Raw genomic sequence first — 15,118 nt, 5'->3', positions numbered from 1 at the left:
TTAATACATTTTTTTCCTTTTTCTTTTTTAAGAATGAAAATGAGCAACATAGGGCACTTTTTAGTTTGGAAGGAATTCATTTTCTAGGAAAAAAAATGTTTGGTTACTATTCATTTTTACCCATTCTTGTCCATTTTAGAATTTCATCTTAGATAAGAATGAGAAAGAATGAGGCTAATGGCAAGAATTTTGTAACCAAACACTCTAATGTTATTCATTCTTACTCATTCTGGGTAAGAATAAGCAAGAATTAAAAAAATGAAGCCTTGAGCAGTGGACCAAACATGGCCTAATTATTGTTCATACTGGTATATACGATATTTTAGTATTTTGAATAAATTACATAGACACCCCCACTGGTATCTTGTGGGTAACACCTAGGTCATGTTTGGTACATTGCTTTGGACCTCATTCTTATAATTATTGTTCATACTAGGTAAGAACAAGCAAGAATGAATAACATTTGAGTGTTTGGTTACAAAATTATTGTCATGGGCCACATTCCTTTTAGAATGAAAAATCAGCCCATAGCATAAAAATTGAGGTAGCCTGCAGCATGAAAAATAATCATGCCCCCATCTTGCTTATTTTCAATCTTTGAGGAAAATATGCCTACAAAACTGCTTCCATAGATGTTTACTAATGCACTACTGTGGAAGTACTTTTATGAAGACAATTTTATAAAAGTACTTTTAAACAAAAGCACTTTAAAAAAGTACTTTTACATAGGACACTTATTAGTCTGAAAAGAATTCATTTTTAGGAAAAAAAAAGTGTTTACTTCATAGCAATATTTTCTCATTCTTCGTATTTTTACCCATTCTTATTTATTTTAGAATTTCATCCTAGTTAAGAATGAAAAAGAATGAGAATTAAACCAAACATAAGCTTAATCCCCTGAACAATTTTTTCCACATTTAGCCCTCTGAGATACTACTTTGATGCCCCTAATTTTGGGCTGATTTGGTATATTAGTTGGATAGTTTATAATGGTTTAAATTGACTAGGATGGCTTAGAACCTATTTTCATTTTGAATGATCTTAGCCATCCAAGCAATGTATCAACACTTGAACCAATCTTGCATAATCAATTAAAATATCGAGATAACGACCATTCAAAATTATATATTGATAAGTCGATTAGTCTCAACTATTCAAAATCATATATTGATATTTCAACTAATTTAGCCCATTCAAATGAGATACCAACCAAATCAGCAAACCTATGCCATTAACTAAAGTCATTCACTAGGATCAATGGATTAAACAAAATATGGATGGAATTGGTTGTTTGGTACCCCACTAAAGAGAGGACCCCTTCGATGATCTAGATCTATAGATTGATTGGACACATTATTTCCACGGATTAGAGAGGATGAAAATACCCTATCCAATAATATGAAATGGGTAAAAGTAAAATTATCATTTCATTACTCCCCTTCCCTAAGCGAAAGCCAGGTTCTTGGGCCAGGGCCCACGAGACCTTTAGGCTGTTTTGGGCCGTATCTTCCAAATGGACAATCATGAGCGTCGACAAATAACATTTGGATCTGAGGTAAAGAACAAAATAGTATTTTTTATTTCCTCATTGGTTGTTTCCCAGATATTACATGTTTTCATGGTCATACCATTCCCTTTGCCATCCTCTAATAAAAAATCAAACGGTTAAAAAAGATTTCAGACGAAATTGACCAAAAACTTATCAAATTTATGTCATGTCAACTAACAAGAGTTGGTTTTAAGCAATTTCTCACCGGAGGTCCACCTGTCAAAGACATCGCCATACTAGGACAAATCAAATATTCAAATGCATTGACCCGAAATTGACCAAAAACGAATCAAATATTCAAGCTGACAATGGACAGAGCAAATTATGTGCTTTGGGTTAATTTGTTATTTATGTAAGCATATTTGTTATTTGGGCTTTCTAATGGGTTAAGTAAGCCCAATATGGGTGGACGTACAAACTGATCACTTATTTGTTGAAATGGAGAATATGCACGAATCATACAAACACTGAAAAGGAGAACGGTACATAAAAATTAAAACAGAACTGAAAAGAAGAAAACACAACATAAATAAAAAGATAAATATGCAAAAGGAAAAACACACAACACTAACAAGAAGAAAACACAACATAAATAAAAAGGATAAATATGCACAAGGAAAAATACACAACACTAACCCTACACTTCCCCAATGCTTTATTTGTTGAAATGGAGATGTGGGCATTAATAACCCAGATTTCCTATACCTTTTTTCCATACACTATTCTTCTGCACTTCCATTATTTACTGTGTGACAAATGTCCCATCACATGTGAAGTTTCAAATGGATGAATACATCACTAAATGGAAGTGGAGGAGGAAGTTTAGGAAAACGGTGTAGGAGATGGAAACTCCTACACAATTATCTCCCATCATCTTGAGATAATATAACATGATTCTCTAAGCTGTCATTCCCCATGGAGGTTTCGACTTGAAGGTCTGAGGAAGATTCAGCCAACAAGTGCATGGTTTCTTCAGGGTTCTCTCTCATCCATGGGTGATTACCATCTCCTCGTCCTCTTAAGTAGTTTAAAGCTACAACAACTTCTCTCATTGTTGGTTTTTCTTCCCCGTTCAATCGTAGGCATTGCTCTGCAATCTCCGCAACTCCTTGAAGCTGCGTACGATTTACTCCATGCATCACTTCATCCTCTAGAATATTAAAGAGACGGTTCTGTTTGATTGATAAAACAAAATACTTTGCTATATTTTTCCGTTCTTCAGGCCTGTCATTAGAATAAATCTTCTTTCCCGTTAATAGCTCCACAAAGACTGCACCAAAACTATAAACATCACTCTTGTCAGTTAACTGCCTTGTTTGCATATATTCTGGATCTATGTACCCAAAAGTTCCTTGTACAAATGTAGATGACTGCATTTGATTCACGGGGACCAATCTTGAAGCACCAAAATCTGATACTTTTGCAGTGAATTTATCATCTAAGAGTATGTTCATAGACTTGACATCTCCATGAACGATTGGCGGATCTCCTGCTGAATGCAGATATGCAAGTGCTCCTGCAGTTTCTGCCACTATTCTTAATCGATCCTCCCATGAGAACACAAACTTTTGTCTCCCATCGCCATGGATTCGGTGAAACAAGGTCCCCCTTGTAATAAACTCATAAACTAAAATTGGAACTGGGGTTGCTAAACAATAGCCTAATAGCTTCACCACATTTTCGTGATTGAGACGAGCAAGAATGACAATCTCATTTATGAATTCTTTAACTTGAATCTTGTTTGTCTCTTTGGATATTTTAATGGCAATATCTCTCTCTTCTGGTAATGTCCCTTTGTAAACTGTGCCATAACCTCCTTTACCAACGATTTGGCTCTCATTGTAATTGTTAGTTGCCTTTCTAAGTTCCTCTGAGGTAAATATCTTTAATTTTCTTTCTATATCGTCTTCATTAAAAGCAAGTAATTGTTTTAAAAATACACCTCCATTTTCTTGGAAGAATTTCTGTTTGAGTTTACGTTTTTGTAAAACCCAGCAGCTCCATGTTACACCAATGATAACGAACAACAACACGCATGATCCTCCAACTACATATAAACAAACCAATTTACAGATAAGATAAAATTATATATGCATATGAATTAGGCCAGATCACATCTCCTCCCCCCAAGGGGCTGCCCCATAGCACATCCCACTGTGTATGTGTTGTAGGGCGTTGTGGGGCGGCCCCTTGTAAGGTGTGGAGATGTGAACTCGAATTAGAATGCCTAATCAAGGTCAAACGTGGAGCTTTTCTACATGACAATCCAGACCATCAAAAACAGGCGTGCCTATTGATTGGCCATGGCCCATGTGTTTCAACCAATGCATAAAAACAATTCTAAAATAGAACCATTTTTCTTCCAATCGGTGGATCAACAGGTTAATCATCCACATCAAATAGGTGAATCTAGACAACACAATCAAGTAATAAAAATATAAAAATGGATAAAACACATAAAAAATGAGAAACGCATTGACTGACAATACAAGGATAATAATAATAATAATATTATTATTATTATTATTATTATTATTAGTTTTTTTTTAATAATAAAACATTATTGCTTAATTTAAAATATTATGTCAGTAATTATTTTCAGTATTTAGTAAAAATTACAATAAGTCTGATTTTTCAAATTTTCACATTTTTAGAGATTAATGTAATTACTATAAAAAGTAATTATTATGCTATTAACTATTGTATATTTTTTAGGGAAAGGGTAAAAACAGAAAGATGAGCACTAATTATTTTGAGACCTGAATTTTCAAAATAATTATTGAAATTTTCTAAAAATTTTTAATAGTTATTGAAATTGCTTATTTTAATTATTGTCAGTAATTATTATTTTCTAATTTTATAATTTTTAAGAAATCCATGTAATTAATTTATTACTAATTAATAAAACTGGACTAGGCCAGTTTTAAATATTGTTTTGAAATCTGAAATTATTGAAAATAAAAAATAATAATATCTAAACTCAAAAATTTAAAATAATTATTGTGAGAATTAGTTAGAATAATTCAACTAATTGGTGAAATTATATATATATATATATATAAGGAAAATAAAATTAAAATAAGGGTAAATTGCTGAAACCCCCCCTCAAGTTTGATGAGTGCAATCACCTCCCCTGAACTTTATAACATAGTTGCAAGTAGACCCCCTTTATTAGAATTCTCTAAAAAGAGGCATTAAATTGTCCATCATACCCATATTTGTATTCATACTCCTTCCAAACTGAGCCTTCAGGGAAAAGTTGTTGAATTTCAAGATTGCTTCTTAAAACATTCCTTTAAATATATATTAAAAATTGAGTTATATATATCAGATTGAATGGAAGTATAGGAGAAAATTGAGGAAAACGGTGGTGTAGTAGATCCAAACTACTATAGCAAATTATCTCGCACCATCTAGGGATAATATAACTTGATTCTTTAAACTGTCAACTCCCCTAGTAGAACTTTCAATTTGAGAGTCCAAAGAAGATTCAACCAACAAGTGCACAGATTCTTCATCATAGTTCTCTTTCTCCCATGAGTGCTTACCAACTCCACGTCCTCGTAAGTAGTCTAACTCCACAGCAACTTCTTTCATTGTTGGTCTCTCTTCCCCGTTCAATCGTAGGCATTGTTCTGCAAGATCAGCAACTCCTTGAAGTTGTGTATGATTTCCTCCATGCATCACTTCATCTTCTAGGACATCAAAGAGACGGTTTTGTTTCATTGACAAAACAAAATACTTCGCCATATTTTTTCGTTCTTCAGGCCTGTCATCAGAATAAATCTTCTTTCCCGTTAATAGCTCCACAAGAACTGCACCAAAGCTATAAACATCACTCTTGTCAGTTAACTGCCTTGTTTGCATATATTCTGGATCTATGTACCCAAAAGTTCCTTGTACAAGGGTAGATAACTGCATTTGATTCAAGGGGACCAATCTTGATGCACCAAAATCTGATACTTTTGCAGTGAATTTATCATCTAATAGTATGTTCATAGACTTGACATCTCCATGAATGATTGGCGGATCACCTACTGAATGTAGATATGCAAGTGCTCCTGCAGTTTCTGCCGCTATTATTAATCGATCCTCCCATGAGAGCACAAACTTTTGTCTCCCATCGCCATGGATTCGATGAAACAAGGTCCCCCTTGTAATAAACTCATAAACTAAAATTGGAACAGGGGTTTCTAAACAACAGCCTAATAGCTTCACCACATTTTCGTGATTGAGACGAGCAAGAATGACAATCTCATTTATGAATTCTTTAACTTGGATCTTGTTTGTCTCTTTGGATATTTTAATGGCAATATCTCTCTCGTCTGATAATGTCCCTTTGTAAACCGTGCCATAACCTCCTTTACCAACGATTCGGCTCTCATTGTAATTGTTACTTGCTTTCATAAGTTCCTCTGAAGTAAATATCCTTAACTTTCTCTCTCTATCGTCTCCATGCAAAGCAAGTAATTGATTTAAAAATACACCTCCATTTTCTTGGAAGAATTTCTGTTTGAGTTTACGTTTTTGAAAAACCCAGCAGCTCCATGTAACACCAATGATAACGAACAACAACACGCAGGATCCTCCAACTGCATATAAACAAACCAATTTATAGATAAGTAAAAATTATAATATTATTTAATTTATGTATAGGAATTCAGGTCAAGCGTGGAGCTTTTTTAAATGACAATCTAGACCAACAAAGAGGGGCCTATTGATTGGCCATGTGTAGGGCCGCATATTGATCCAATCCAATTTGGTCCACTATGAATCTATTACAAATGGATCAGTCCAATCCAATCTGATGAATACTTTGGATCGTTATGGACTGGCCCAATTCAATGTTTGGACTGTTGAATCTGTTTAAAGTGGGTGTATTTTAGATTGGGTCTAACCCAAACCCAAATTTGGTCCTTTGACACCCGTACTCCAATTATATATCTTCTGTCAGTGGACCAGATATTGCTGGTTCAATTTGACCAAATTCAATATAAATCCATTACAGATGGACTAGATCCAATCCAATCCAATAAACACTTTGGACCATTAAGTCAGGACTGGTCCAATTCAATGTCTTATTGGATTGTCATTCAAATTGATTTTGATTCGGATTGGGTCAAAACCAAATCTGGTCCCATTGATACCCTAACCATGTGTTTCAATTAAAAAACAAACAATTTCAAAATAGAAACATTTTCCCTCCAAAGTGGTAAGTCAACAAGTCATTTTATTTTTCCAACAGATCAAATAGTTGAACCTATGACATCACAATCAAATAATAAAAATACAAACATGGATGAAAATCTATACTACCTATAATGAGCGACTTTCCCTTTTTTCTAGAATATTCTTGGATGTTTTCTACCCTTTTTGTCTAAGCACACAACTGGCATAAAGAGGGCATATATGTCTTTTACTCTCACATCAGATACTACCAGCTCATAACTGTTGAGAAACTACCCACTTATAAGTTATAACCGTTTAGAAACTGTCAATGAATTATAAATAGTTGTCTTAAAGAAACTGCCACGTGCAAATGCACATACACATTATAAATGGAACTGGAAAAATATAATTAATATTACCTAAAGCAATCTCAATCACTCGGCTTTGGTTTTTAATGCAACCAGTACCAGATCCTCCCTTGAAGTCGTCTCCGTGAGTCCCCTTGGGGCACGAACAACTGTAACTTCCCACTGTATTTGTGCACACGTGTGCAGTTATTGTCTTCCTTGCATTCATCAATGTCTACATGCAAAACCAGCCATGAATGGAAGTTATTAATTCTCTGTAGGGTGAAATGAATTGTGAAAACAACAAATTATTAAGAGAGGTCGCCATCATCACCTTGGCATCCTTGGGGTAGATAAGGGTTCCCCCGGTAACCTTGCTTACAGTGACAATTATAGCCGCCGATGGGGTTGGAGGAATCGGAGCAATAGGTGTTGTCTCCACATGCGTAGCTCGTCCGATTCTTTATTGCATAGGTGCAGTTGTCGTCGGGGATTACCCAGTCCAGCACCACTGGAGTTACAGTAGCTCCGTCGTAACGGATTGGGAGTTTCTCAGGGAGATCTCTGAGGTAGGATGAGGAGAAATTGAAGTTATTAAACCAGTCTTGGTCAGCCAGGAAGGCGTAGCTGCAGGGATTGAAGCCCAACGAGTAGTTGTGGTCGTAAAAGCTGGAGAGGCTGACGTCAAAGGTATGAAGACCATTTGGAATGGAAGTCTGGCAGCATCCAATGCCAGAACAGGAGCCATTAATCAGAGTTTCGACGCTTGTACAAAATGAGATGCAACCGCTCCCAAAAAAATAACCTGATGATGACGAACTCGACATGTAGGCCCCGGTGTCAACCGATCGCCGTGAATTTGTTTCGGGTGCTCGAGAGGCTGGATATTTTTGCCAGTGTGATCGGTACTTTTGGTGGTCTGTCAGAGATTCTCCCAGACTCATTGTAACAGTCGATAGCAATCCGGATATAGACAGTGGATTGGCCTTCTAACGAGATATTCACGTAGGGTATGTTTCCTCCACCAGAATCAAGAAGCACTGGATCGCCAGATGAATGGTCACAATCTAAGTGGAAATTTGAGTCTCTGAAACAGTCTGAATCATTATTTCCAACTCCAAAGGGATATGGGATGTTCACTTCTCCACATTTTTCTTGGCAACCAGGCTTCGCCAAACTCTGAGAAGAAGTTGATGCCGCATTCAGAAGTAGGATTACTGACACGACGACAATCTTCCAACCCATCTCTCTCCCTTTGCAATTGTGCAGACCTGATTTTGTGTATCTGGTTTTAGGTAGATGAAGAACAGTGATTTGCTCGTAGCGGTATATATACACGATATTTTAGAACACTGGGTAAGTCTGCTTTTCCTTCTTCACTTGATGACTTGAAAGATTTTTGAAGGATTAACAGGGGTAGCTGAAATTGTTTTTTCTTGCTCTTTAACTTGAATTGAATCAAATTCGAACTGGATATCCATTAACCTTATTGAATCAATTTTGAATAGGGCAACTAGAATATCTAACAATTCAAATACAGTGAATTTCTTGTCGAATCAAATTTGGATATACCCCTATCCAATTTCGACCTGATCACTTTGCATCCCTATTGGCTGAGCCCCTGTACCTGGATCCCTCACTGGCCCACTCCCAAGGCATTCCTTCCTGCTCCTTCCTTGGCAAGGGATTCAGCAAGGTCATAGTCCATCTGACTGAGACATTCGGCCTGGCCACAAATAACTTTGCTTCTCATATGCAGTTTAGAAGTGCCCATGGACAATCAACTCTTTGACATTATCTGGCCAATGACCACTCTGAAATAACTTTAGAGTAGCATTTTTTTATCAGCAACAAAAAAAAAAATCAATTTATTAATAATAGTAAACAGGAATTATACATCTAAGAGTAGCATTTTCCCGCTCATATCTGAACACTCCACCCATGCCAGATGACACTGGATTTCCAAAAGATATGGCATTGCTACATTCTTTTAGGCAGATTTTGGGGCATGAAATAGTTATAACCATCTTCTTAGAGTCAGCACCTAGTAGTCCTGTCCATGTTATCTATTTGCAATGCCAGACTCAACCTTACCTTCTTTTATAAATAAAACAGATAACCCTCTTCTACATTTCTTGCATCCTTCTCTCCTCTTCCTTTCTTAATTGACACCTATACTTGGTATGCAGTTTTTCATAAAGAAATTCAAGAGATTTTAACAGATTCAAAGTGATTCTATGACTAAAATAATAGGATCTTAATAAGAAAATAAAATATACAAGAAAGAAATACTGTCCCAGATTAAAATCTCTTAAAAACAATGAGTCTCTGCAAGGAAGTTTGCTAATATTGGAATCCATCTGAAATGAGATGTTCATTCTTGAAGACAACATTCTGGACTCCCCGGTAAAGTAATGGAGAGTACGTGTTAGATTCTCTTGATATTCTCAGAAGTCAGGACCAATAAAAGTCCAGAAGAGCTAGTACAGAGAGGTGTGGGTAAGCTGATGTCTTGGGTGTCTGTTACTCAGGACTTTAAGCACCTGAATTTGCCTCATTTGTTTAATTCTCAGTTTTGGTGGAGTCTGTAACTTGATTTGCTTCTAGACCTTTATTTTGGTCTGGGAGTTGCTGTAATTTCTCTTTCTTGAATAAAATTACTTTACCTTTTTCCAAGAAAAAAATATTCTCATGAACAATAGGTGACAGGGATTGGGGACTCACTTTTCTCACTTGAAGTGGAACGTGTAACCCTAATGCAAGATTTGAAAGTGGGCTTTGCCTCAGGGATGAAGAGAACTCAGATTCAAGAAGAATCTAAAATGGTGATTCGCTAGATGCATGAGTGGAAAATACTTTTTTGGCTCCTTTTTAAGACCTTGCACAACTTTATTAGTGTTAATCCCTTTCCCGTCAAAGCTCCTTGGTTTGGTCCTGTCACACCTAAGGTGAAGTTTCTCTCCCCTCATGTCTGTGTCCTATGCTTCAGGAATGGGGATAAAACTAACCACCTCTTCTTACATTGCCATTTTGCTACTAAGTTATGAAATTACTTCTTGGGTGCTCTGAATACAGTTGGGTTGCTCCAACAGAAGTTATAGGACTCTTCAACACTGACTTGATGGCATGTAAAACTTGAAGAAAAATATGGCAATGCATATGGACAGTAGTGTTGTGGGGTGTGAAAGAAACACAAATTTTTTATGATAAAGCCTCAAACATAGAGGAAATCAAAGATGCGACAATGGTGTTGCCGAATAAGCTATAGTAAGTAAAGATTCAAAGGGGTCACTCTCGATGATAAGAGGATGGCACGAGGTAGCCCAATACCAAATTGTGAAGCAACGTAGGTTGGTTTGTTGGACTGTTCCAGTCATGAGAAAATTAAAATTTAATTTTGATGGTTGTAGCTTTCGTTATTTGGGGATTTCAGGAGTATGGAGAGTAATTAGTGATCATAACAGCACCATTTTACTTAGATTTTCAGGCCCTACAGGACCCAAGGTTTAGGTTAATGTGTATGCATGGGATGAAGATGTTGAAGTAGAGGTAGACTGTCAGACAGTTATACATCAGCTACAGAATCAGGCCCTTGATTAGACAAGTGCAATTTCTAAGTAACAGATTGAACGGTTCATTCAATTGTGTGCTTAGAAGTGCAAATTCTATAGATGACTCTTTGGCTAGGGCAGGGGCTGTTAGGGATCATTTGGTATGGGGATGCCCGGGGCCAGGCATTGATCTGTAAAGATATCTTAGTGGGCTGGTTTTATCTGTAAAGCAATGTTCACATGCTAAATGTTCCCAGCACAAGATGCTACAGCATCAACTTCCCTCACCTCAACACCTACGAGAGTGAGGCACCTGCTACACATCCAACTATTGGTTTATCAAACATAAAATATACAGAATAGGGTCCCCTTTGCACTATATACTTAGATGTGATAGTGAAAGGAAGAGCTTGATGAAAGGAAGAGCTTGACTATATGAAGCTAGTTATCAAAATCCCTCTGAAGATGCACTGAGCCACGCATCCAACTATTGGTTAATCAAACATAAATATACAGAATATAAACTAGAGATTATATAATGTAAATCAAATAAAAGGAGTTAATATTGCAAGTATTAGTGACAGAGAAAAGAAAATAACAATAGAAATACGGAACTTGCAGAAATAATAACCTACCAGGGACATAAGAGGATTGCTGGCAGAAGCGAATGGTAGTCTGCTTTCTGAATCAAGGTTTGCAATAGAATGCCCTGGAAAAAAAAAAGCTTATAATTAACAAAAGGGAAATACATGATCCTAACTCTGCAGAAAACATATAGTTACTTATAACTATGAAAATAATGGAACCAAAAGTGCAAAAATATCCTGAGAATCACCATTAGAATTTGCATACTGTCTTTCACCATCAGCTATGTTTGGCACATTAGCTGAGACAGATTTGCTCGGAACTTCAATATTCTCCAACAGACCATCCTCCATGGGCAGACGAACAAAATGGAGGATACACTGTGCTTTTGACTTGGTGCCAACGTGTTCTGCAATTTCATTCCAGTTATCATTGTAGATTTCCAAAGCCTCCAACAGTAGAAGTGTTTCCTGGTCAGTCCAACTATCCCCATCGATATCACATAATTCTCTCATGGAATCCACCCTTATGAAATCCATGCTTGAGTGACCAATAACAAATCTCCCTTCATGGAAGCAATCCAAACAAAGTAGCACATCAACCTGCTTGGCAAGGTGTTGATTACTCACACAAGTGGAAACCAAAGAAACATCACAGCAACTTAAGATTTCATACTATATTAGAATTCATTTCAGATTTCACATCAAGATTCAAGCAGTAAGCATGATTTAAAATTTTATTTACCAAAGAAAAATTGCCTCCAGAAACTTCTTAGAGAGACAGGGCTACACTAACCATCTTTTCAGTGTTCACATCAAAATGGTTTTAGGTGCAATTCTTGGATATTGCACTGACTATGATCCTTTAATTAAGCATGTCTCTCAAACATGTCAAGCCTGGATGCCATAGAAAACAGCTATCATCATTATCCAGTATCCCCCATAAAAAATGGAGGGTGTACAAATGGTGTAATAAAATGTCCAACACATCATACACCAGGTCAAACAAGATATCTAATGAGCTTAGGTTGTGTTTGGTACCATTGCCATTTCTTCCAGAATTGGGTTGATCAACACAAATTGATGAGAGATATGTTAAATTTTCAGCTAGAATGATTACACTTCCCCTTGCGGGTACTTCATTTACCAATAACTAACACGGAAAGAAGCTTACTTGATCATATTATGTTGTTCATTATGTGAGGTTTCTTCATAGGTTAGCCTTTGGTTGATATATAGAATAGTAACTGAGTTGATTAAGATTCGTTCTACAACCCCCATCTAGAGAGAGAGAGAGAGAGAGAGAGAGAGAGAGAGATTTCTTTTTGCCAAGTTATAGAATTTAGTTAGACACATGGGCTCAAATATTTCAATCATATCTGACAGCTTTGCAAAATAACCACACTCACCATCATTGCATCTACGTTCATATGACTAAAACCATGAAATCCAAAAGGTTAACGATGAACACGAACGAAAAGAGGAAGATGAGAAACCAGAAAGAAGAAAACGTTCAGGAGGAGGGCGACGAAGTTACCTCCTTCTGTGACTGATAGTACACACGAGGCAAGGGCCGAGAACAGCAATAGCAGTGGTTCTCGGATAAGAGCTCCCGAATTCTGCGGTCCAAATCAGAGAATTCATCACCAGGACAAGATGGTGATGAAGAAACATCTGAAGGCTTTAACCGACTCTTGGGTTTGTCAAAGTGGATCAAACTGTCAATAGACCTCAATGCAGGCGACGGGACATGCAGCTCCCCATTGGGTTCCTCTCTCAGGTACTGCCCACTAATCCTAGGCTCATGATTCGTCGTTGCCGCACTGTAATTAATGATTCCCCAGTGGTCCAGAAACCGAACAATCCGGTTCAAGTCATGCATTTCAATGCTAACACCCAGCCCTTGGCAATCATTCAAAGATAACCTTTTCTCCGGATTCCCCATGTATTTAGCAACAATACGGTTCCGGCATTCCATGTACTTTTCCGGTGTGTGCTCCACAGACTTTCCGGAAAAAAAATGCGGCACCACCTGTCTCTCCAACCTGTGCACGGAATTCGGCGAAAACCAATCTGCAAAAGAGAATTTCAAGACCCAACTAAGCAAAACTGAGGCCGCAAACAGAGAAAAATCAGGTTAGAAATCGAATCACATACCCGCATGCATCGGAACAATGAGTACCCGATTGTTCCCGAACCGCTTGACGACGCCCCGACCTTCCATTATTTGCGGGGGAGTACAGACATAGGCCGATGAAGAGCCATCTCTGTCCTGATCCGACTGGGCTAGAGACGGGCTGTCAGAAAGAGCGGCCGATAACGCCTGAAGCTGTCCATGAGATATATTCTCGAAAAAGTAAGAGTTTTGCTGAGCTCGGTTGTCTGAAAATTGAAGGGCATGCTCGGCATCAACGATTGCAAGCACCGACGAATGTGGGCGGTTCACAGTGTGCTTGATCACGGCCGGGAAGTCCGAAATCCGGACTCCTCCGTCAGAAAGGACCTCGCTTTCCCGAGTGTCGTGGCCGGAATCGGGCGCCGCGGAAGCGGGGGCGCCGGTGGTGGGGCGGGCAGTGTTGATGGGGTGAAGATCTTCGTCTTCGTCAGCGTCGACATCGTCGTCTTCTTCTTCGTCGTCGTCTTCATCTTCGGGTCTCTGCCTCTTGCTGTTGCTTCCGAGAGTAGTATCTTTCTTCCTCTTCTTCCATTTGCTACGAGAATCTGCTCCAGATTTTCAAATAAAAAGATTAAAAAAAGAAATTTAACGAGTTTCTAGGGGAGATCTAGATATATAGAGGAGGGAGAGGTGGCTGGGTTAGGTTTGAGCTTACCTGGGAAAGAGAGAGAAGTTGACATTGTAAAAACGGGAGAGAGAGAGAGAGAGAAATTTGGAGCTCTGAGAGAAGTCGTCCTTCGTTGGAGTGGTAGTAGAAATTTCGGGAGAGGTCAGAGGTGAGAGAAAGGGCGCGACGAGGGCATAGAGATTGAGGAGGAAGCTCTCTCCCCTTCTGTCTTTCTCTTCTTTTCCTTTCTCCCCCTTTTCTTTGTTTGGCTCTGAACGGCGGAAATGAAAATCAGTCTTTCTAAGAGAGCGGCCGATTGTTGAAAATCCCAACCATCCCAGCGGACCCAGCCCATGTAAAATTGTGGGCTTGGGCCGGTCCGGACTCGGGTTGGGCCTGTTAAAATTACACCCATAATTGATCTCGACAATAGAGGCCTGGCGGACCGGTTTTGGGTCGAATTTGTCTTTGTGTTAATAGAAATAGAATATACTCAGGCCAGATTATCAGGTCTTGAGTTCAAGACCAGCCCTTATATAAAGCCCAAATCCTAGGCCCAAGACCAAGTCCGACTAGGAAATTGGGATTTTTTTTTCTTTTTTATTCAATAAAAAACTGTTTTATTTAGATGAAAAGACCTCAAAACTTAAAGAACAATGAAAGGTCACACTATTAGTTGAAAAAAGAGAAGAATAATAAAGAAAAAATATTATATATATATATATATATATATATATATATATATATATATTAAATAAAATATATTTTTATTATATAATACATTATCAAGTCGGGTTTGAACTCGCTTTTTTGAAAAAGTCGGATCCTAGCATGAAAAAAGATCAGATCCAATGTTTTAGACCTGAACCCGAGCCTATGGACTTGAAATCTTGCCCAAGCCTGACTTAGATCAGGCCAGCATATGAATACCCGAATCACGAATCAAATCTGGCCCTTTTTTTCTTTTTTCATATTTTATGGAGGAGCTCTGCTATATTGCAAATGTTTTATGTAGGCTCACTAGTTTCGATCAAAATAAGAGAGATTTGGGCCAATACAAACAAATGGGTTCATTGCTTAAAACCAAATACAAACAACATAGGGATCAACAAAAGGAAATACATTCTTCACTGAA

The 15,118-nt window shown here is 37.7% G+C and overlaps 2 protein-coding genes and 1 pseudogene across 4 annotated transcripts; all 3 read right to left on the bottom strand.

The window, feature by feature from the left end:
• Positions 1–2,409: 2,409 nt before the first annotated feature.
• On the bottom strand, positions 2,410–4,765 carry LOC148851892 (wall-associated receptor kinase 5 pseudogene; annotated as a pseudogene).
• A 43-nt stretch (positions 4,766–4,808) lies between these two features.
• On the bottom strand, positions 4,809–8,364 carry LOC148851891 (wall-associated receptor kinase 5-like). Its single transcript, XM_088947765.1, has 3 exons — positions 7,400–8,364; positions 7,138–7,300; positions 4,809–6,141 (listed from the first exon to the last, which is right to left on the bottom strand). The coding sequence occupies exons 2-3, from the start codon at positions 7,292–7,294 to the stop codon at positions 4,949–4,951; spliced, it is 1,350 nt and encodes a 449-aa protein (XP_088803891.1). The 5' UTR covers positions 7,295–7,300; positions 7,400–8,364; the 3' UTR covers positions 4,809–4,948.
• Positions 8,365–8,513: 149 nt separating this feature from the next.
• Positions 8,514–14,276, bottom strand: LOC148851890 (SWI/SNF complex subunit SWI3C-like). 3 transcript variants are annotated; one of them, XM_088947762.1, is made up of 6 exons: positions 14,032–14,276; positions 13,358–13,921; positions 12,738–13,273; positions 11,452–11,803; positions 11,252–11,325; positions 8,514–8,888 (listed from the first exon to the last, which is right to left on the bottom strand). In XM_088947762.1, exons 1-6 carry the CDS (start codon positions 14,054–14,056, stop codon positions 8,826–8,828), a joined length of 1,614 nt encoding a protein of 537 aa, XP_088803888.1. In that variant the 5' UTR covers positions 14,057–14,276; the 3' UTR covers positions 8,514–8,825. The 3 variants fall into 3 exon arrangements, with proteins under 3 accessions (XP_088803888.1, XP_088803890.1, XP_088803889.1); XM_088947764.1 differs by having other exon boundaries at positions 8,514–8,863; XM_088947763.1 differs by having other exon boundaries at positions 8,740–8,879.
• Between the last annotated feature and the right edge of the window lie 842 nt (positions 14,277–15,118).

Source organism: Nelumbo lutea, chromosome 5, assembly GCF_056320005.1.
Source record: "Nelumbo lutea isolate HS-2025 chromosome 5, American lotus-T2T, whole genome shotgun sequence".
NCBI classification, from domain to species: Eukaryota; Viridiplantae; Streptophyta; class Magnoliopsida; order Proteales; family Nelumbonaceae; genus Nelumbo; species Nelumbo lutea.
The sequence above is the reverse complement of the archived record's forward strand: the minus strand, read 5'-3'. Positions and strand labels throughout refer to the sequence as shown.